Source organism: Branchiostoma floridae, chromosome 11 (assembly GCF_000003815.2).
Source record: "Branchiostoma floridae strain S238N-H82 chromosome 11, Bfl_VNyyK, whole genome shotgun sequence".
In the NCBI taxonomy this organism is placed as follows: Eukaryota; Metazoa; Chordata; class Leptocardii; order Amphioxiformes; family Branchiostomatidae; genus Branchiostoma; species Branchiostoma floridae.
In genome coordinates this window covers 6603119-6625005 of record NC_049989.1, presented here as the reverse complement: position 1 = coordinate 6625005, position 21887 = coordinate 6603119, and the positions used below count along the sequence as shown (strand labels likewise).

At 43.6% G+C, this 21887-nt stretch overlaps 3 protein-coding genes across 3 annotated transcripts in view; all 3 read left to right on the top strand.

Moving 5' to 3' along the window:
* Positions 1–774: 774 nt before the first annotated feature.
* On the top strand, positions 775–5804 carry LOC118426179 (SPRY domain-containing protein 4-like). The gene is made up of 3 exons (XM_035835441.1): positions 775–1296; positions 4794–4923; positions 5171–5804. The coding sequence occupies exons 1-3, from the start codon at positions 1167–1169 to the stop codon at positions 5598–5600; spliced, it is 690 nt and encodes a 229-aa protein (XP_035691334.1). The 5' UTR covers positions 775–1166; the 3' UTR covers positions 5601–5804.
* Positions 5805–7880: 2076 nt separating this feature from the next.
* Positions 7881–13418, top strand: LOC118425615 (E3 ubiquitin-protein ligase Midline-1-like). Its single transcript, XM_035834575.1, has 3 exons — positions 7881–8949; positions 11444–11696; positions 11908–13418. Exons 1-3 carry the CDS (start codon positions 8523–8525, stop codon positions 12233–12235), a joined length of 1008 nt encoding a protein of 335 aa, XP_035690468.1. The 5' UTR covers positions 7881–8522; the 3' UTR covers positions 12236–13418.
* A 144-nt stretch (positions 13419–13562) lies between these two features.
* Positions 13563–21887, top strand: part of LOC118425616 (E3 ubiquitin-protein ligase Midline-1-like) — an 83267-nt gene continuing 74942 nt past the window's right edge. Inside the window, exon 1 of the mRNA XM_035834577.1 lies at positions 13563–13738. Coding sequence (XP_035690470.1) covers positions 13663–13738 — 76 coding nt within the window. The 5' untranslated portion in view covers positions 13563–13662. The remainder of the gene's footprint in view (positions 13739–21887) is intronic.

The window sequence follows — 21887 nt, the reverse complement described above, 5'->3', positions numbered from 1 at the left end:
CCTTCCGGGAGCTATATTACGGCTGGATACCAGGCTAGTAGAAGATGAACAGATTATACGTTTCAGTGTAGAAACTTGGTCTAAAACACAGTCATGTTAACCCTGTTGTGTTGATTACATAAAGATAGGATCTTTAAACACAAGTGGACGTCGGATGCTCCATCAAACAGAATCCTTTGTCGCGAGAATCGTTGTTTTGAGTATCGCCCATTCATGGCATGTTTTCACAGTAAGTAGGTCCTGGACAGATTCAGTTCCATTACACTGCAATCTCGATACCATCGCTAGATGTCGTGAGGAAACTGCCTCGCGCCAACAGTACTGTAGCAGCTGGAACTCGACTTGTCAGCAACCCGTGTTCGTGCGGCTATTTATTCAGCAACCCGTGTTCGTGCGGCTATTTATTTATTTATTCACTTATTAAGATTATCCTATACATGTAATACGTGGATAAATTTCATAGAACAAAAATACGAACCTGCGTACAAAGAATGACTATGGCACGATATCACTAAAACATTCCAAAGATCTTTCATCTAATAATAAAAAAAAAAGATACAACGCACCGTTGCGTGATCTTGCGTCACTTCTTAAAATATGAACACAAACACTGAAGGGGGGAGACCAAACAATTCAACATTCCAATTGCACCTCGGGTTGCTCGACACTGTCCGTATGGCCGCTGTATAATCTCTGGCCTATCTCTGGCCATCAGTCAGTATCAGCAACAAGGCAAATAATTTATAGACACAAGAAACACACAAACTATTTGGAAACGCCCAAAGGGACCCCACCGAGTGCCACTCACTACAATCTCAGGGACCAGAAGAAAAATAGCCCCTCAGTTCCCAACACGGTAACAGTTTGCGGGAGAACCTAACCTCTAGCCGCGGGGATCAGGCCTTTAAAGCCGGCCTGTATACGGTTTCCAAGGGGACAATGGGGAACGGAAGGACCAGGGGGATTGTTACGTCGTCAGGCACGCCTCTCAGGACGGCCACTTGTGTGTTTTGAAACGCTAGCCTTGTGCGCCGGCTCGAGGGGGGAAAGGTTACGCAGTTGGAAGTTAAAATTGCCAGAATACCGCGGGTTGGGGTGGACTCAGGCGGGCACACGGGCGGTGGAGCGGCCAGGAGCGACCAGAAGAAGGCCGAAGAACCCACAACATGTCGGAAAGGCCGTCCTCGGCTCCAGGTGGCGTGGTAAGGAGGGGTTCCACCAAACTACACAGGAAGGGAAGCAAAACCTCGTCATTTAAGGAGAAGAAGAGGAGACTCTCGACGTCTTGCTGTCAGGGTAAGGCGCCTTCAAGAAGCAGTCACAGATATCTGAGAGAGAGAGATAATTATGTGGTTATGTGTGGTGATTGCGGTAATGAGCTGTAATATTGCATTGGGGGAGGGCGGAGGAATTCTCCCACTACAATAAACAAGCTGACGAACTTTGACACGTAAGCGCGGCTTGCAACAAGATTTACTGTGCTTTAATTTTAAACAGCTCACACATATCTGGGTATATCTGTGAGGTACGTATCGTATGTACTGTCCCCACAGTTCCTAGCTTCCAGCTGTATTTACTTGATCGAGTACGAACGACATGCGTCAGTTCTGTAGGTCACCGAACTCGTGACAGATACGTTTGTGATAAAGTTCTATCTTGGTAAACCCAAGGAAACCGCGTCAGAACTTATCACAATCTTTGAATATACTGATATGGTCTTCTTGTTGCACAAGGCGTACTAAGCTTTAAAAGGCCACACAGTTTTGTGAGTACTACAGTAAAGTACATAGAATGTGTAACAAAACATTACTCATTAGTTTATTTCTCTGGTGTATAGTCGTGGTATACAGTAGTTAGCCAGCACTAACCATGCCACCCCTAACATAGAATTTCTTACAAGGAAATATGCTCACTGCAACAGTACATGTTAGTACAGTTGGTGCCCAAACCACTTTGTAACACTGATCCCTTAGGGAGTTAATAATTGTCAGGAAGTGTTAATGTAAAAGCTATTAAGGCTATTATCGCCTAACTCTTAGACGGGTGCTATAGATATGGCACGGTGCCACACAGTTTATAAACTTACCCCTAAACAAGTAGCTAAGAGTAAGAGTATCATTCATTTTGGCAACCGAAAACATCGTCTTTCCTTGTAATAAGAATCTTAAATGGTGTTGATGGTAGAGTGCTGGCTAGATGTTTATCGTAGACTAGTGATTGAATGCCTGTAACGTTAGTGTGATAATTTGTTTTGCTCCCAAAAGTACATTTTTCAATTTTTGTGAGCAACACTGACAACGCCCACCTCCCAACAATAACATGTCCTGACCTGACGAGCCCGTCAACATGTCCTACCTAATGTGTAAACTCGTGATGGATGTGTTGTTGGACAACAAGTCGTCCCGCAGGCACAGACCAGACATGTTTGGAACACAAACATTGTAAGAACAGGCTCCGGCGTATCGATACCCGGATGTGTTGTTTACAAAACATCTGCTAATGTTACTGCAAAGTGACAGTATCCTGGCCATATGGCGTGCTCTCTGTTGTGACATGTTGTCAATGAGTTGATTAAAACCAGGGTTGGGATTGCTTCAGCTTCCACGGTAAACATAAAAGACTCATTTCTCCTTTAGGGACGTTAGTTGTACCTTTTTCTAGAAGAAAGAAATGCAAATGTTTTATCTGGTTTCATGTACAAAAGCTCACATTCCCCATTGGCTCTCAACAACAACAAACGTGTTGTACCACGAATATCTCCAAGGAAACCTTCTTTATCTCATTTTGCATATTTGATTAAGTGTAATTGCTAACATATTGAGTTAAATGTATATCGTAATGCTATTGGTATCTTTATTATAATGATTACAATTCAAAACAGAGGCAGTGTGTTCGAAAATGGTTTTAAATGGAAGTTGGAAGCGGCTTTGATACACACTGCCAACACAAGCAAGCATTGTACAATTCCGAGAATCCTCTCCCAGCATACAGGCTATTGGGAACACTCGTTACCCAGGTGGCTCCATGACACCGTGACCCTTGTGTTCCTTTGTACGCCTGGATGGTACCGCCTGGTTTCCCCTGGTCGCACCGTCTTCTGCAATAATTTATTGAAGTGCCCAAACGACATACTGAGTTAGTCCTTCATAAGGGGCGGTGCATTTGATTTTGTGTGGAATATTGATTTCAAATTTTACTCGCAAACCCATCAAGAGCAAGACAAATTTACCATCATTGCACTGTCCATACGGCCGGACAATGACGAAAATGTGTCCATGTTTTCAGTCCACTCTCATCTGCAGCACAGGTGTTACTTTCTCACGTCGACCCGGCCCTATTCCTATTTTTCAAACTCGATAAGAGCCTATGAATTAACATCATTATCCCTCCTGGATGTGCAATGGTTGACCCCTGAGTTAGTCAGAGCTGCACACATTGAAACGTTTTGTCTCCTGGCTGTGTGAGGGTTGGATCGGGTTCCGCTATTGTTTTCACTTATCTACCAGTCGGACCGGGTTAATTGTTTTGATGTGGGGAAATGAATACAAGGGTTATTTCTCACACAGCACTGGGCTTTCAAGGAAAAAGGAAATATAATCTGTTCGAATTTGGAGGGGATAAGGGCGTAAAATGAAATTAGAAAAAAGCTCCTCAGAAGCGAAGAAGGGCAGAATAACCAACAAATATTACATATTTTCATATTTTTTTTACCCATTTTCCTACCCACATACTTCTCATTGCCACGACTGTCCTTTTATCTAGTTCATTTAGGGACCAGTCAAATATTTTACCCTGCATTGGTATCCATGTTTACTTTCCTCCTCTATACATGACAGAGTCGCGAGGAGAATTTCTGGTATTCTGTGTGAGGAAAGAAGGGTTCACAAAGGCTCGAAGGTTGTTCTCTTAAGAAAACAGTGCAAGCTAGACTTATCACTATGACTAAAAATACTCCAACAGCGGATAGGGAAATGTTCTAAAACCTGTAATGGCGAAAACTATGTGTGTAATTAACATGGAGGGCCGGCTATACTTACGAACGTTCTTCCTGATATATATCTATACATGGTTGCATGACGAAACACAATGCCTGTCGGCGTGTAAAAACAGCGCCCTCTAGTAGCCCATTTAGCAGCAAGCAACCATGACAAAACTTCAACAGACACGAAGTCCCGAACAAAGACGTTCTTTCAGCAGTAGCCGAGCGCAGCTTGAAAACCTGACATGTTAAAAGAGAAACTGTTTGGATAATCAGACCGTGTCTGTAGGTGTTGGGGACGGCGTGTTAATGTTTCTGGTCACGTTTTTGCGAATTCCGTTTTTCGAAGTATAGGCGCGATTCCGCAGGACATTTGCGAGGAATTCCAAACAAACAAACAATACAACATTAGACAAAACATGGTACTTTTACAAGTAAATTAGTTCGTTTTACATTTTTGTTTTATTTCTAGGTCACGCCGTGTTTCAAAACATCCTTGAAACAGGTGTATTACTTCATGGTCACGCGATGGGAATAATAATGTGGCAGCATTCCATTCCGGATCCATTCTATTCCGAACATAGAAGTAGCTAATGACACGGTGCTAATGAGGAATGATATCAAACATCAATTCATCTACCTAACGTTGTGGCAACATAGTTCAAACTATGGCCAACCCAAATTCAAACATCTTTCTGATTGGTTGTAAACCTCACCGTAAAGAAGTAAACAGACACGCACGCCTGAAATATCTCTTCCTGCAGTTTACAAGTAAATCGCTAGATAGCGTCATTGAGCAGTGTCTGATTTGCAGGTGCAACGTTCAAGTTGGATGGGGCCACAGCACACCGCGACCTCCATGTGTCCAAGGACGGCTTGACAGTCTACTACGCTTCAGGAACGTCAGAAGACAAGGCAAACGAAGATCCTGAGGAATATGGCAGGTAAGGAAAGTTGTTTTCTCAAAATAAGGATAGTTTGGTACTGGCACCGCAGTCGTTATACTATTTTTGCAATGTTATCGCAAGGAGGTTAAAAAGACAAAACCTCATTGGTTATCGTAACAAACTCTGTCGGTGATCTACGGATCAGGCAATTCCATTCTCTTAGAAAGAGAATGGTCAAAACTGAATGAACATTTATGTTCTGTCCCAATTGACCGTTGAACTTATACCCTGGATCTTTCTCCAGGTTCTACGACGTTCCGTACAGCGTGAATGCCGCCATCCTGGGTGATCTCCCGTTCGCTAGGGGACGCCACTACTGGGAGATAACGGTGGGGAACAGCACGTTGTACCGGGTGGGCGTGGCCTTCCTGACGACCCCCCGCGACGAGTGTCTGGGTGAGAACGACTCCTCCTGGTGTCTGAGCTGTTCCAGCCACATCACCGCTAAACACGACCGTATCAACGATGACGTCAGAGTGACGACACGCCCCGCACAGATCGGCGTGTATCTGGACTACGAGATCGGGACTCTGTCGTTCTTCGACGCCGAGAAAAGAAAACACTTGTACTCCTTCCACTCCCACTTCAAGGAGCCGCTGGTCCCGGCGTTCGCGGTATGGAACGGGTCATTGACCGTGAGGTCAGGAAAATTTGAGGTGGAATACGCCATGTGAGTTGACATATCAGGAAAAACGACGAAGATTGTGACGTTATGATTGATATGAACTCAGTTTAAAAACGCCCAACGAAGTGTCCATGACGTAATGCATGTGGATAACGCCAGAGAAACATAATCGGACCTATAATCGGTGTGATATTGCTGCAGATATGTTACTGACGGGAGAGATGCGACATATACGACCTATATACGGAATATTGAATGAATGAAAGACATTTATTGTACATTCATGCCTCGATGGGCTAGGTACAGGTCACTGATAACAGACATGACTGATAACAGAATAACAAACATATGAAAAAACAACAGGATACAATTTAATATTATTCAGTACTGCTCGTTGTACGGGATACACAGTACAGACGTTGTGGAAATACAGTATCTATAATCAGATCGTGGAAATCCGGGATGTGCTTTCAGGTCGACAATGAACTGCTTTTCATTGGTCCTTGCTATGGTTGATCTGATTTCTTTGTTCCCGCGTCTACAAAGCATATTATCTAACGTTTGTCTCTAAGATTTAGGATGGGTATTCTTTCATGATAGGTCGTTCGTTGAATTTTAATGAGATGATACTATAAAGTCAACATGCAGATTGTGCAATCATCCACATTGTGTAGAGCCTATGTTGATATATTGTCGATGGGACACCGCGACTATCCGGAGTTTTCAGAATGTGGTAAGGTTTTTGCGCAAAAATCTTCTCTGTTTACGTTTTTTCGGTATTGTTGAATAAGAAAACACGGTTATGGATTAAGTTAACGGGAATACCAATGTGTGACGAAGTTTGCTGCCCGATACCAACCTGTATATATTAAAGACTTTGATTCATAAAGTGTCCGAAGATATCCATGGATATATAAATTCACTATTATTGCTTTCTAGAACAGCTCTAGCACAATGTTGTTTTCGCTGGTCGGATATCAAAATATTGGGATCTGGCTTATGTAGATTCATAAAATCTTAATCAACGTTAATTGGGAATTGCAAATATGTTTATGATTGTCCTTGGTGCTCACAAGGTATCTTAACAGACCACATATACTTGTATATGATATAATGTACTGCATTCTATTATATTCTCTTATAGTCTGAATCAATTAATCACATGTTTTGCCTGAAAAATGCGATACGGACACGGTTATCATTCAGTTTCTACAAGACGTGACGTATCGATTATAACTGAATATAAGCTTCATGAAAATGCTGAATGATACTAGTCTCTACAATGCTCCATTATCCCATAGGTTGCTCTAAAGACAATAGAAACTGGCCAAATAGACTGAAGAATATACTTGTCTGGTAGAGACTGGCTATAGCATAATCCGTCTTATTTGGTCTGTCACGGCATATGGTGGGAGTCGTCCATATCAAACATTACTGAACGTCTTCATAGAATGTACACTGCACTAACTACGTGTATGGAATGATAATCGCTTTGTCAGCAGAAAATATAATCTGTCGTGTCCATGGTAACGGGCACAGCGGCTGACTTGTTTGATGGTGGAAAATTTAACCACGTTACTTTTCTGTGGCTCTCCTTTCATGAGTTGTATTGACTGGGCATTGAGGGGAAATAGTGCGTGCGATATTGGATCAGGGTTGAAAGGTGTCTGCCTGCTCACCGCGACACAACGGAGCACTTGTGTCCGCCATTCACGGCACTGTGTTTACTGTTACAGTACCGCATGAAAACGTGCAAGAGGGGAGCTATGGATATATACCATAAACGTTGTAGGAGAACATACAAACTTTTTTTAAGACACACATACTAGCATCTTTTAGAATTTGGTAAAATAGGCTACGCTAGAAGACAGGGTTTTGAAGAAGACACCATGTCATTTTGCAATTTGTTGACAAATTCTATTTCAGAACGAAATGAGGAAACATCTGGAGAAAACTGGTACAGAATAGATATCGTTTGGATGTAGAAAGCATGCGTGCACGAACCCTTAGTTGGCGGAAGTGGCGAAAGATCCGGCCGTCTCAAGTTCAACCGCTGGACCTGACACTTGTTGGTTAAGGGCACTTGTCGTCAAGAGGTTCACTATAGATTATGTTTAACATAACCATTAAGTCGTCTGGTTAGAGACTGGGCTCTAGGTCGTGTTATATATGGAATTGGTATATGTATGTATATTAATACATGTATCACTATATATACATATTAATGCACACACACACACACGCAACACATGGAATGAATGCGAGCAACTGCTGCCTTGTGGGTATTTGCCTGTACGTGCTTTGGGGGTATATAAAAATGGGCATTTAACGTTAAGAGTCGAAATGTCTCATCGACACATTTGCGGTATGGACCCTTAGCTGAGGGGTTTAGGGTCGTCATTGCAAACTAGATCAACGGCTCGGAAATGTCCTATTAACACTAACACTGCAAACAAACGCGGTCCTTACTACGGGTGATCGCGCCGAGCTTTCATGCCCAGTCAGACACGTCTCTTAACACGTTCTGCAACAGGATTAGAACCCCTGACCCATGGTACGGAGCTATTCACCAGCAGTAGGCACAGATTGACCAGTTCAGCGGCTGAGCTTCTCCTACGCAAACGTAACTACTGTTTACTTTGTAGAAGTGAGGGCCTGGCTAAGGTTTCACTCCACCAGCTAACGGTGTTTTGCCATCATCAAAAACGCTAAGTTTGGCGGGCGCAACTGGTGACTTCGCAGGCGAGCTAAGCCGACAACAGGTCAGGATCAAATCCTTCCCCATGGTGTATTGAAACATAACACATGTTCGTGAAAGGTGTTTATGTACCTGCCGTCAACCTGGAGAACGTGACGGGGCGACTTTTCTTTTTCACCTGCTGAAACGTGATCCCTCCTCGCGTAACCAATATCGGGTCAGGTCTTACAACGGCTCGCCTGTCTCCACTGCTAGCTACAACATTACCCCGTCATGGAGAACGCAACCGCGGCGACGACTCAGCCCACCGGGACGCACAACGGCGGCTTCTCGGGCCAGCACTGGGACCTGTTCCGAACATTTCTAGACCAGGTGTCGTCCAAGGTCGACGAGGATGAACTGGCCATCATGAAAACCATCTGCTTGACGTACCTTCCCAAGAAAGACTTAGACACAGTCCAGGACGCGCGCACCTTGTTTGAGGAGCTGGTCGCACGACTTCTGCTAAGTCGGGATAACTTGGACGTCTTAGAGGACTTACTGAGAACCTGCGCCAGAGAAGACCTCATCGGGAAGTTAGAACTCTACAAACAGCTGCGGAAAAGAGAGATGACGTGCGAACAGTGCAGCAGTCAGCAGCACACGTCTGAACAACACAGAGGGTCTGGGCCCGAGCTGGTCAGGTCTACAAGTATTCCAGGTGAGACCACTTACTAGTATTTTACATGTACAAGCACGGCCTTGTATAGAGTGCAGGTTTAGTTATACTTCAGTGTGGTCTACCATAGGTGGGGATCATTGCAGCAAGGTTTGCGCTCAGTGATTCCCAGGTTGACCACCCAGGATTGAACCATCTTCGCAGTAATGGTCAGTACTAATTGGTTCAACAACAGATCAATTACCTACTCGGATCCTGCACAGTACGCACGGGCATCATCCTGTCAGTGTCCTGTTCGTATGTGGTGCTATCTTTATGGTCTTCATGATGTTAATTGAACATATTAGATATCAGATTGTACATTGCCGCAGCCCCCTCTGCAGCCTTGCTAAATGAAGGCCTCAGATGAAACCCAATGCCTCATTTGTATATTTGTTTATACTTATAAAACGGATCAGTTGTGAATTGGTGCCCATCCATCAAAACTTGCAAACTTTCTAGTATGATCGTTGGCATGTCCAGGTCTTTATTTATCATTTCCAATCTCTATCCGTTTCTGCATGCTTTGTGTTGGTCTTCCTTTTATCTCCCTTTGACTCACCCATGTTTCTTTGCTACGGTAACCTCTCCCGTGCCTCTCCTCCCAATGGATATCTCTCTATCTCATCAGTTCTGCTCGGTTCTGCCTTCAGTAAGCACAACACTGCACAATTGTTCAGTTTGACAGACCCCATCATCTACAAACCAGGCATAACAAGGTTCAGGTCAAACTAGTTCAGGCGCGCCCTCTGTTGACTTCGGTAAACACTCCCACAGGACGGGTCTGAACAACCGTTGTTTCTGACCTCTGAAAAGTGATAATGTCAAGTGTGATTAAAACAACGTTTCATGCAGTTATAACCTTAACTGTCTAGAAGGCGCTCACCACCGTCCTACTGGTAAGAGATACGTCATGCAGACAAGGTATCAACAAAACCCTTTTATTGTAGTCCAAGCTTAAAAGTAGGAATTGAAGCAAACACGCTTTCGTCTCTGATTTCCAAACTGTCCAATTGCTTTGGAATTTTGCACCGATCCTCAGTATATTACCGTTAATTTTGTGACGAAATTGGACGGTCAGAAGTTATAAACCTACCTTGTCTCGAGACTGTGTGTGGATTTAAGTATTGGTCTACATGAATGACGGTCGACTCCACGGTACATGATGTTTGCTGTAGAGACGTACGTTTACCCATAGGCTTCCAGGAGATTTGTACGAGGTCATGTTGAAACAGTGTTCAAAATCTGTTTCCAAGGGCGAAGTTTCACAGGTGAATGGTGTCCTACCAGGTATTGTGAGATAGATGCCGTGCAGGTGTGAAATGTTTCACGTGTTTCCAGACCCTCTCAAGCATTCAGGTGTTGAATTAGAGATTTCATCCCTGACAAGACATCTGTCAGGCGTCTTAAGTAAATAAATAAATCAGCCTTTTCGTTTAAAGAAGCCTACTTAAGACGCCTTAAGATGCTGGGAGATTACTTGTCCTCATTTTCCTAGTCATGTACAAGATGAATACAGGGTTGAAACACCGTATAATCTATTACTTACTTTAGACGTTTGTTTTGCCATTATTATTGGCATTATTGGCAAAGCAAATGTCTACAGTAAGTAATAGATTATAAGGTGTAGTGTAAGCAGCTAGAAAACAACAAATACTTCGTAATATAAGCCGATTGTTGAGTCATACCATATATATACTGCCGAACGCAAAGCTATCCCCATTTGTTGGGTATACATATTTTCTTTCATTTAAGGGAAGAAGGGATAACGTCAATTTAGTCGTTGCCTGGTAGAGATGTGCTTCTCTCAAAACTCTCTAGTAACCGCCTAGTACCTGTCTCAAGGCTAAACGTCAATCATGTAACAAATCTGTCCGGCTTAGTCTGTTGACCTAACCTTTGACCTCCAGGTCCTACTTCATCCTCACGTTTACCTCTGTTGACAAGTATACAACCAGACAGAACCGGTTCCCTTTCAAAAGCTTGATTTTGCTCTCTGTATTCTTTAGATTGGTATGAAACATATAAGAAACTAGGGGGCCCAAGCTTTAATATGTCATTTCTTCCTGAGCACAAGAGTTATCTAATACCCAGACTTCGTGACCATAGCTTGTTCAGAACACGAGATAGTAAAACCGGAAGTTAAGCTGTAGTACCAAGGGAAGCCACTAGGGGGCTCAAAATCTAATCATTTCTAGCTTTCATCACACCCTACCAACACACCATGGCCAGTCCACCCAGCCGTTCTTCTTGAGTTATCTTGTTGACAGACACACACACGCACGCACACACACACACACACACACACACACACAGACACACACACACACACACACACACACACACACACACACACACAGATAAACGCTAGTGAAAATACAAAATATGGAGGTAATTTGTAGGACTTTTCCTTTTTTTCTACAAACGTAGGACCTCTAACAGTTGTGTGTGCCTCTTAACAGCACGGAATAACCATGAGGTCATTATCATTTGACAGGAATCAAGTTCAAGTTTGACCCGAACACGGCGCACCGCTCGCTCAAGTTTTCCAACAAGAGCACGGTGGTGTCACGTGACGTGGAGGGCGCCAAACACCGACACGTGCCGAAGAGACCCGAACGGTTCGTGGACGGTCCGTACCGAGCCGGAAACCCGCTCGTGTTGGGGGACGTCGCCATCACCAGCGGCAAGCACTACTGGGAGATCTCGGTCAACGAGAGCACCATCTACATCATCGGAATCGCCTATAGGTGAGGGGGTTTCTATAGGACGCGCTTTTTGGGGTCTTACTCAGTGCTGAAAAGGCCCCATCTATGAGGTGTCGCCAAAAAGGCACATCGACTTTTTTAGAGTTCATTCTAAGATCTGGACACACTGGTAACAAAGATTGATTCATGACATATGTCGATAATATCTATGCTTAAGATCGAAATTTATGCCTAATCGTTGTTTTCTTTACAGAAGTACCCGTCGAGACGAGCGGTTAGGGGACAACGCTACATCCTGGATACTGGATCGTACCGGGAACGACTACGAGACGAGACACGCGGGAAAGCCGCACAAACTCAAGCTGGACCCGCACCCCGTCAGGATCGGAATCCTGCTCGACTACGAGGCCGGGAGAGTGTCGTTCTTCGACGCGGAGACCAGAAGGAAGCTGTACACGTTTAAGGACCATTTCGCGAACCCTGTGTGCCCGGCGTTCGGCGTGTGGGACGGGGAACTCACGCTGCACACGGGTCTGAAGGCCATCAGAGATCTGGAGAACCAGCCCAGCTTCAGTCGGTGACATAGGAGCAAATCGTTCAGATAGTTTCTCAATCTACCTGGGTGAAGTTCGGTTAGGGGCTCCGCCTGTCGGAAGGATTGTGAAGGACAGTCGCAACACCTGAAAACGGCTCTGACGGATGGGTGATTACTGGTAGCAAACATGTACCGTAGGCAATGATACTTACGGCACCAAACTTCTACTAGTACGACCATTCACTCACATACGTGTGCATGATCACAGAAAACGCTGTCCAAACCGAACTGACCGTTTTAATACTCAAAGTATACCGTATGACTACACAATATCTACATGTTAAGCTAAAAAGACTATGCGGTAATCTATTGGGGTTTGCTTTGCTATCCACTAGTCGTTGGCATTTTGGTAGCATGCATCATAAAAAATCTTATGGACAGATTGACAGACTAACTGTAACCTCTAACTTGCAAAAGCATATTTATTACGTCATTTTTCTTTTTGCTGCTGTCTGCTGAGATATTCAGGTTTTGATTGAAAGTGAACCTTATGGAAGCTTGGTAACCTGTTAAGAAATTGTACTTGTATCGTGTTTTACGGCACGTGCCCTGGTACCTAGATGTTCCCATAGCTACATACGTCCTTTTACTACGTAAGGCGTTGCCTATTGGCGGAGCAAATATAACGTCATCGGTGCCACTTGAAGAACAAACATTCCATCAATATTTTCAAAGGTCAAAAGATCAGAAGATCACAGTCAGTGACATGACTCATTTCCACACAATGTTAACATTAGTTTTGCGCATGTTGATCTTCGGTCAAATGTATCGTGAACGTCAGGTCGTTTGGATAGCTTCCTTAATACTTACTTAATACTATCTGAACAACACAGGATGGTTGTCTAATTGTAGGGACCAAAGGAACATTTCGTTACTATTCACCATTTGGTCTTTAAGATTAAGTCGACGAAGAGGACATGTGCCGAAAGAATTTCGCCGAACTTTAATTTATCCAACAACAAAAAATCACATTGAACAGAAAATAAGAACAGAGAATTGCTTTATCATAACCGTTGAATATAGGTCATATGCCCTACCGTATTCAGTCAAACATCTTGTTACAATGTTACATCGATCTATAGACTGAAGCCAAAGTATACAGGGCAAACAGCATATATACCAACAAGAAAGTATATGCACAAACTGATTAAAGAACGATAGTGAATGTATCGTGTATTGTTTGTATTACCGACAGAACCCGGAAATACACATGGCAGCTTTTTCTATGCTGAATGACATCATTGCGCCCATACACCGTGACTGTACGTACGTACACTATGTACAGCCAATAAATGGTAACACATCGCCCTTCTGACACACAAAGAACAACACAGCCTTATTTGTCGCACGTTACGACAGTCAGTGTCACATCACAGCCCCTGGGAACAAGCTGTGTTCGAGAGCGGGGAGAAGATGGAGTCGCTCCGACGCCGGCTGCCCGCCGATCTGTTCGGGCTGGCCCAGCGGGGCGGGCGGCAGGAGCCCCCGGGTGAGTCAAGACTGGGGTGCCCTGGCGGGGGAAGCGTTGGAATGGGTGTGTGGATGTGTTATACGTAGTGCATTGTGTGTGCGTTGGATGTGTGTGGGGGAAGCTTTCATTGTTTGGGTGTAAATTTGCTACATTTGCCCCTCTCTCTCTTATGATATTGATGTACTATCAGTGAGGACCGATAATTCAGTTTGGCACTTCATCGTGGCTGATCTGAGCTGTGCAACAAAACATGTTTAACCTTTTCAGACTGAATTGTTTACGTGTACAGTTTGCACGTAGTAGCACGACACGGTACTGGCACGAAAAGTGTGGTGTACATGGTTACATTTGTATAGTCTCTACGTCACATATCTATACAGGAATATGGGGGAGGGGAGTAGCTTGTATATTCTCTAGGTCACATAAAATATTATGTATACAGGACTGAGGGAGGGGAGTAGCAATTACCGGTATGGTTATGCGTATCCGTCAATACCAACAGCAGTTGCACAAATTGATTTTTTTGGCCCATTCAAGACTCATTTAGTCTGAACAGTACATCACTTACGCTACCGTTACCGTGTCTTAATCCTCCGCCAACGCACATTCCCACGGTGTATTAGTCTTAATGCCTACGGTCTACTTGGGATATTGTCTTGAACAAGAACGATGTGGGCAATTTATCATCGATTAACATGCATAACGCGTAGATGGAACTAGACGATTTACAATGATTTACAATGATTTAGAACAAATCTTATATGTGAAACTTTGAACATACTTCTTGTGTCGAAACAAAGAAGACAAAGAATACCTTATGTAACTCAAGGACTTCCACGAAAATCCGATAACTGTTTACACTAACGGTAGCCAGCACGTTGACTGATGCTGTTTTTGTAGCCATGTGAAGTAGTGGGAACGCAGCCAGACTATGCGCTACATTTGGTCTGTGGTCAATACGGGTGTCATATGCCGGGAAAGCTCAATGATGTATGTCTGGGAATGGACTGATTGCTTTTACTGGAAGGGTGATGTGTGTTTGCGTGTCAGCCGGTGTCTGTGTGTGTGTGCATCATTATATTGTTATGGAGAACGAGTCAAGAAGTGTATATGGCTACCACTAACCACATTTTTAGAATTGTAAGAAATCGTGTTAACTTACCACAACCCCCATATCGATAAGCTACTACTTTCTGCAATATGCCTTTTATTTCTCAAAGCTATTTAGGCACCCTTAAATACCACACACTGAATATAACACTCTCCCTAAATCAAACATGTCCTGTAACTACTGTGTAACTAGGTGGGTGTTTGCCCTTCTATCTGCGTGACCTTACTTCAGTAGGCTGGGAGTCTGGTTAAACAGTCATCACTGTAACAGACATAGGAACGTCTAGCGACCTGTCAAGAACTATATTCTGGGAAGGGTTTGGACTACTAAACTTGAATATAGCGGGGGTGGGCGGTTAGGATGGGTGGGCGACAAGCAAATACAACGTTCCCAAGCGACCATTCCTTTGTAGAAAAGTCGTTAAATTGATCATGAATATTGACACACAGGGGTATCCAGGAAATAGAAAAACGAGCGTCACGAATTCAAGTGAGAAAGTAGAGTGGGTTGATACGTTGCTTTAATTTCTTAATTGTGCGTTGAAACAACTCTACGTACAAGTTAAGCAAACTTCTACCATTATATTTCTTCGGCTTGGCTACGAATAAAAGAATATGTTTTTGTCGCCATTTCTACAAAAGCGTTTCATATGTCATTTCTCCATTCAAATTTGACTTATGAAATTGCTTTCGACACTGTTATAGCAAACTTTCAACGTACACTTTAGTCTGCCATATTTCTGTCCCTTGTACGCCGTTAGAATCTAATGAAACGTTGTAAACTTTGTCTTCACCTCCTTTACATATCATTCATAGTTGCGGTATAAAACCTACTGTTTACCAAGATCTCCTCAGTGTCACCGACGAAAGATAGTGGATGCATCTGAATCGCCTGACTGTTTCCAAAATCATTAACTGCTGTTTGGCATATCTTATTACTTGATTGCATTGTCTAACCTTCACCGACTTAATAAAACGTAGCCTGACAGTACAACGACAGTATCTGGATGTTCGGGCATGATATCAACAATTCCAATTACGCCATTATCTTCTACACACGCCTGTATCGTACGTCCGGGTGCAAGCTTTCATGTAAGCTGCAATTACGTCTAAATTTACAGTAAAATTGGGGGCAAACGTAGACTTGTAATTTGTGTCAATAAACTCTGAGATAAGTGCCAGAGGGCTCTTGTAGCGAGTATTTTTAACGTTAGGCAGCCGTTTGTTTAACTTTTACATTGAACTATAAACGTGCCTCACCTGTTTTATGTTGAAGTTTGTTGTGAAAGCACTTCTCAGGCTTACCGTTAAGTTATAACTCATTGTACGAGCGGTTTACAGCAGAAAACCGACGACATTATGAACAGAGATGGCATATTCAGGGCGTATCAGTAGCCTTCTGCCGATTAACGTCTGCCTTTTATTGAGGAGTCAGGATGACTCGGCCCAACACCCTGTTCAACTCAAGAGTGGTTACGGTACAGGGTTATGGTTATAGGGTTAGGGGATATGGTTAGGGTTAGGGTGTAGGGTTAGGGTTAGGGTTAGGGTTAGGGTATAGGGTTAGGGTTAGGGTTAGGGTTAGGGTTAGGGTATGGGGTATAGGTATAGGGTTAGGGTATGGGGTATAGGTATGGGGTTAGGGTAAGGGATAGGGATCGGGGGCCGGGGTTATGGTTAGGATTAGGCGAGATGGGGTTAGGGTTAGTACGGAGACCGAATCGGTCAAGGGTCGAAGCGTCCGACAGCCCCTTGACTATACATGTACTTCTATTGTAAAGAACACTATTGTTTCTTAGTCTGTAAATATTTTGTTACCTCCATGAAAAAATGGAGGTATAGTTTTGAGTGTGTCTGTGTGTGTGTTTGTGTGTGTGTTTGTGTGTGTGTTTGTGTGTGTGTCTGTGTGTCCGCATATTTGTGGTCATCATAACTTGAGAACCTCTTGATGGACTACAATGATGTTTGGTATGTAGGTAGGGGTTGGGAAGACGAAGGTCAAGGTTAATTTTGGGCCCCCTGGTGTGTGGCCTTGGTACTGCAGCGCAACTTCCGGTTTTGCTATCTCGGTGTTCTGAACATGCTATGGTCAAGATTTTTAAGCATTAGATAGCTCTTGTGCTCAGGAAAAAATTACGTAAGTTTGGGCCCCCTAGCGTCTAGTTTGGGAATAGCAGGGGCATTTTTGTCAAAAACTTCTGACGAGGATAACTCAAGAAGGGAACAACGGATTTTCATCATTTTTGGTATGTAGGTACCTTAGACAATTTTGTACAAGATTAAATACTAATTATGCAAAATAGGAGTACATTTGCATAATTAATGAGGATATTATATCATGGCAGTTATTTCAATGTATCTCTTGTCCTGGATGTGATATGGTCTTGACATTTGGCTGGTAGATAGCTTGCAGTGTCATGACAAAGTGGGGCAGGTTTCAGCCCCCTAACATTTAATTGCGGAACTGCAGGGGCGTTTTTGTCAAGACATTCTAAAGAGGATAACTGCAGAAAGGATTGATGGATTGGCATCATACTAGGCATGCGGGTACCTTAGGCAAATATGTTCATAATGATATACATTTTATGCAAATGAGGACTTAATTTGCATGATTAATGAGGAAATTGTATACTTCCATTGTTTTCAATAACTGGACTTCAATAAATGTAACACATGTTAACTATGATAGGTGGAATATAAGCAGATACCAAATATGGTAATGAGGAACTTATTTGCATAATTTATGTAAAAATTGCAAAAACGCTTTATGATTAATAATGGGAATTTTATAATGGTGACATGTGTACGTTAGTCAATGATGAACAATACCATGCATAAATTATGTTAATGTGCTAGTCAATTGCATGAAATTTACGAAAGCTCTAAATTTTCATGGAGGTATGAGGTCGCCGAACTCTAGTTGTTCTAGTTCTTTCATCAGTGGTTGTATGACATGATTATAGACTCCCTTCTATTCTCCAACCAATATTCTTGAACGTCACAACAAACCGTCCATGGCCATACATTCCCCCCAGAGACCAGCCCCACCCTCCATACCGTACCCTCAGGTCAATTGTTTGCAGCAGGACGCCCGGCACCCCTCCGCTCTGAGACCGGATCATATTAGAGTCGTTACGGCTCGCTTGTCTACCGAGTGCTGAACTTGGACCCTCCCCGCATTCCTGACTGGACCCTCGCACTGGCCTGCAGTTTGATTGATACTCGGACACTTCAGTAGTGAAGTCGGGCGGTGGTAAAAACACTATATTTACAAAGCTGTTGGCATAACACAGCTTTAAATACTTCAAACAGCTGGAGTTTCAGTGCGGAGTTGACATTGGCTATAGCTAGTGGCGGACTGTACGCGCATAGGAACGAGAACGAGATCTGGCGGGAAGACGCAGTGACCGAGCTAGCTGACCTGTGATTGGCTCGCTCCTGAAAACTGCTGTTTAAACTTTCTGTTTGATCCGTAGCTACTACCTCTCCAGTTTCTACCGCGGGTTTACATTGCTGTCACAGTGTGTGTGCTTTCTCCTTTCCGTATGTGAGCAATACTATACTACAGGGGCGAACTGCACTGAACCTTGGAGTTTGCAGACTCTGGAGAGTCGCAGGGGGCGTTATTTACACTCAGGAGTAAAGCAATGACCTGTGGTGACCCCTACAGGACCGGTGTGAAGGGGAGAGCTCTTGGATTCACGTCCCCTTTGTACGCCTGGTGTTTTCGTCAGCAATAACAAGGTTCATTTACGGTTTTGAGTGTCGTCCGATCGGGCTGGCTGTTGTAAAGGTGGGAGGTTGACATCAGGACGACTGAAAGGGCGGGCCCTGTAGACCAAGCTTCCCAACTCGTCTCTCTCCCGCCTTAAACAACTGTACAAGCGGACGAGCTTTCCCACCAAGCTGCACAAACATTGGGGTAAAACTGTGAGGGCTGTCTCGACAGGACGCATCGATCGGGCTCCTGGAACCCCGGCCTGCACGTGCACGCCACCTCCCGCCCGTTTGGAGGCGGCGTCCCGCGCCATGGCAGGTGGCACAGGTAAGCCACTTTCTCTCTATTTTCTACCTAGCAAGTTCCACGGACTCTACAAACAAACAATACAAACAGGTCTGAGTTTGTACGCGCCTTTCACGGGTTGTTATTAGGGTTGACGACACAACGGCAAACACAAACGTGGGCGTTGGCAAAGTTCACACTTCTCCTCGCCTGTGTGGTGCAGTCAGTAAATGACGTTATGTGCTTCACCTTTCGTCACCCCGCACGTTGTTAACAAACCACACCTTTTTGAAGTAGACTGAAGGGTGAAGCGATGTTTGAAAGGTGTACGGAGTGTCGGTAAATAGACCAGTGTTTCTTTTTGGTTCTGGAGTATTATGTTACGCCTGGTCTTGGCTAGCGACCATACTGCTGCAGTGAACGCTACTTGGACGTGTCTGACGCGCTTGGCAGAGTTTACAAATGCAAGTACTGCTGCCATGTGGCAGCGACAGTAGAGGAGTCCAGTATATCTACATCAGATCTATTTTGTCTCAATTGTCTTGGGTGTGACCATCACACCAAGAGACGAACAGGGCGTCCACCCACGGAATTTTTACAGAGTGAAGTACAGCCATCACGGTTCCTGATTTTAATCCTCGCCTTTTCCTTTAACCTTTCTCCAGGCATATGTGTGGTTAGGCGGCTTGTCTGATCCACGGTTAAACCGTACGTGACTTCCTATCGTGTAGAAATAAACGGAGGATCAGGCAGTCGTGACCTGAGGTGTTTAGCGCGCATGTGGGGATTGGTGGGCTTTAGTCAAAGTTTAGATACGAGCCAGAAATCGTGTGAGTGCACTGTGATAATAAGGATAGTTAAGAACAAACCGTTAGCTACTGCAAAGGTCACAGTGACATTAAAACATATGAGAAGCCAAAAGCAAGCCTTTTTATCCTCAATATCTTTGGTATGAACTTTTTCTCGCTCTATGTTTAAGCTAAGATATCTAAAAACTTTAGACTCTTAAAAGACCCTAAAAGAAGCTATATGTTCTGAGACAAGTAAAAGTACCCCACAGCCAAAACATACACAGAAGATAACCGGGGAGTGATCTTGGTAATTATCCTCCAATCATACAGGGGACAGAGGCTAATTTCGCTTCTAGAAGGGAAGTTAATCAAGTTTGAAAAAGGTCTTAAGGTTGGGAATGTCGTTAGCAACAGCCGTCTGGGATTCAGGACTGTTTCACTCTCGATTCGTGGAGAGGTTTCAACTGAAGCTTGCGTAAAGAGAAAAGAAGATAACGAAAAATAAATATTGCTAGATGCGACAGCCCCTTACTCCTCCCAGAAGATGCGCTTACGTTTACAAGTGGTGATGAAGGGGGCGTGGCCGTTTGTTTGTAGTGTTTCCAGTCTATCCTTTCTGTGACCTAAATGGATAAGCCCAACTGTAAAACTTAACTTCGGACTGGATCTGAATTGGATTGGTTACAGACATGGGTGCGACAGGGCGGTGCAGTAAACTGGTCCAGGCTGTGCCACTCATAAACTGTGGCGTTCCCTGCACATTCTGTGACATGTAGTATGTACATAGACACGGGTCACGCTATTGGGGGCCAAGTGTTGCAAAATTACTTACATATAAAGACAAGGATTTCCTCATATATAAGGCATCGATTAACACACTCATATATGTTCAGCTTTACACACACATATATATCTGGTAGGACAAACACATATATGTTCAGCTTTACACACACATATATATCTGGTAGGACAAACACATATATGTTCGTCTGCACACATACACATAACACATCGAAGCACACGCTCTTATATGTTTCTCTATACACATGCACATATACATGGTAGGACACACTCATATATCTTCAGCATTACACACACACACATATATATGGTAGGACAAGCGCATATATGTTCGTCTGCACACATACACATACACATCGAAGCACACGCTCTTATATGTTTCTCTATACTCATACACATATACATGGTAGGACACCAATATATATTTCAGCTTTAAAAGTACACACTCATTTGTTTCAGCTTCACACACACACTTGCGCACACAGACACACCTATATATATAGTATGTCACGTTCTTATATGTTTCGCTTTACACACACACACATAATTACGCACACAGACACCCACTCACATATTTACATGCATGATAACTCAGTCATAAATTTCTGAAAATTATTACTGTCACAAGCTATGGTCATGATTCTTTTAGAGTAGAAAGCTCTTACTAGTCGTAAAGAATTGCCGTCGGCTTGGGTCCCATGTTTTGTTTGAGAAATTGAAGGGTAGAACTCCAGAAATGTTTGACAAATCTTCATAACTATTTGTATGTTCATAGCTTAAGTGATGATGGATATAAGCTCACGCTACATATGCAAAGAATGAGCTACTTTGCATAATTGTGTGACTTTAGAACATGAAGAGAGTGAGATTAACTTTAATTGGAAACTTTGCAAATAAAGACATCATCTGCAAAATTGGTGTGTGCTGCAAATCATATATACGTATATGTATCATATAATTATACGTTTGGGCTGCAAACACTCCAACCGTTTGTCTTTTGTCGTCACCAATGATCATAGAAAATATCGTCATGTTAGTCCAATGTTAAAGTATGCGGCAACGGTGTGATGAGGACCAAGGTTAGCCTCTACCAGGCTTCGTAGATCGGTGGTCTAAATGTAGCAATTGGACAAATAGAGTCATACTACACTAGGGGAGTCAGCCGGCCAGAACAATCATTTCCTCCGTAGGTCGCAAGCTGTTCCCTAGCCGGCTGTACTTCTCTGGCCGGTTTACCTATATTTGTTTCATCCTATGGTTTTCCGGCCAGCGACCTATGGAGTCTGGTATAGACTAGACTGTGGTACCAAACTTGCATCAATGTTAAATGTTAAGCGGCGTCACATATATCTGTGCTACAAAACATAGACATATGTGCGTGGTGAAGCACATATATATATATGTTTTGCAGGCAGATGTATGTGTAACTGGTGCAGCACATATTCGGAAACAGGACACAGAT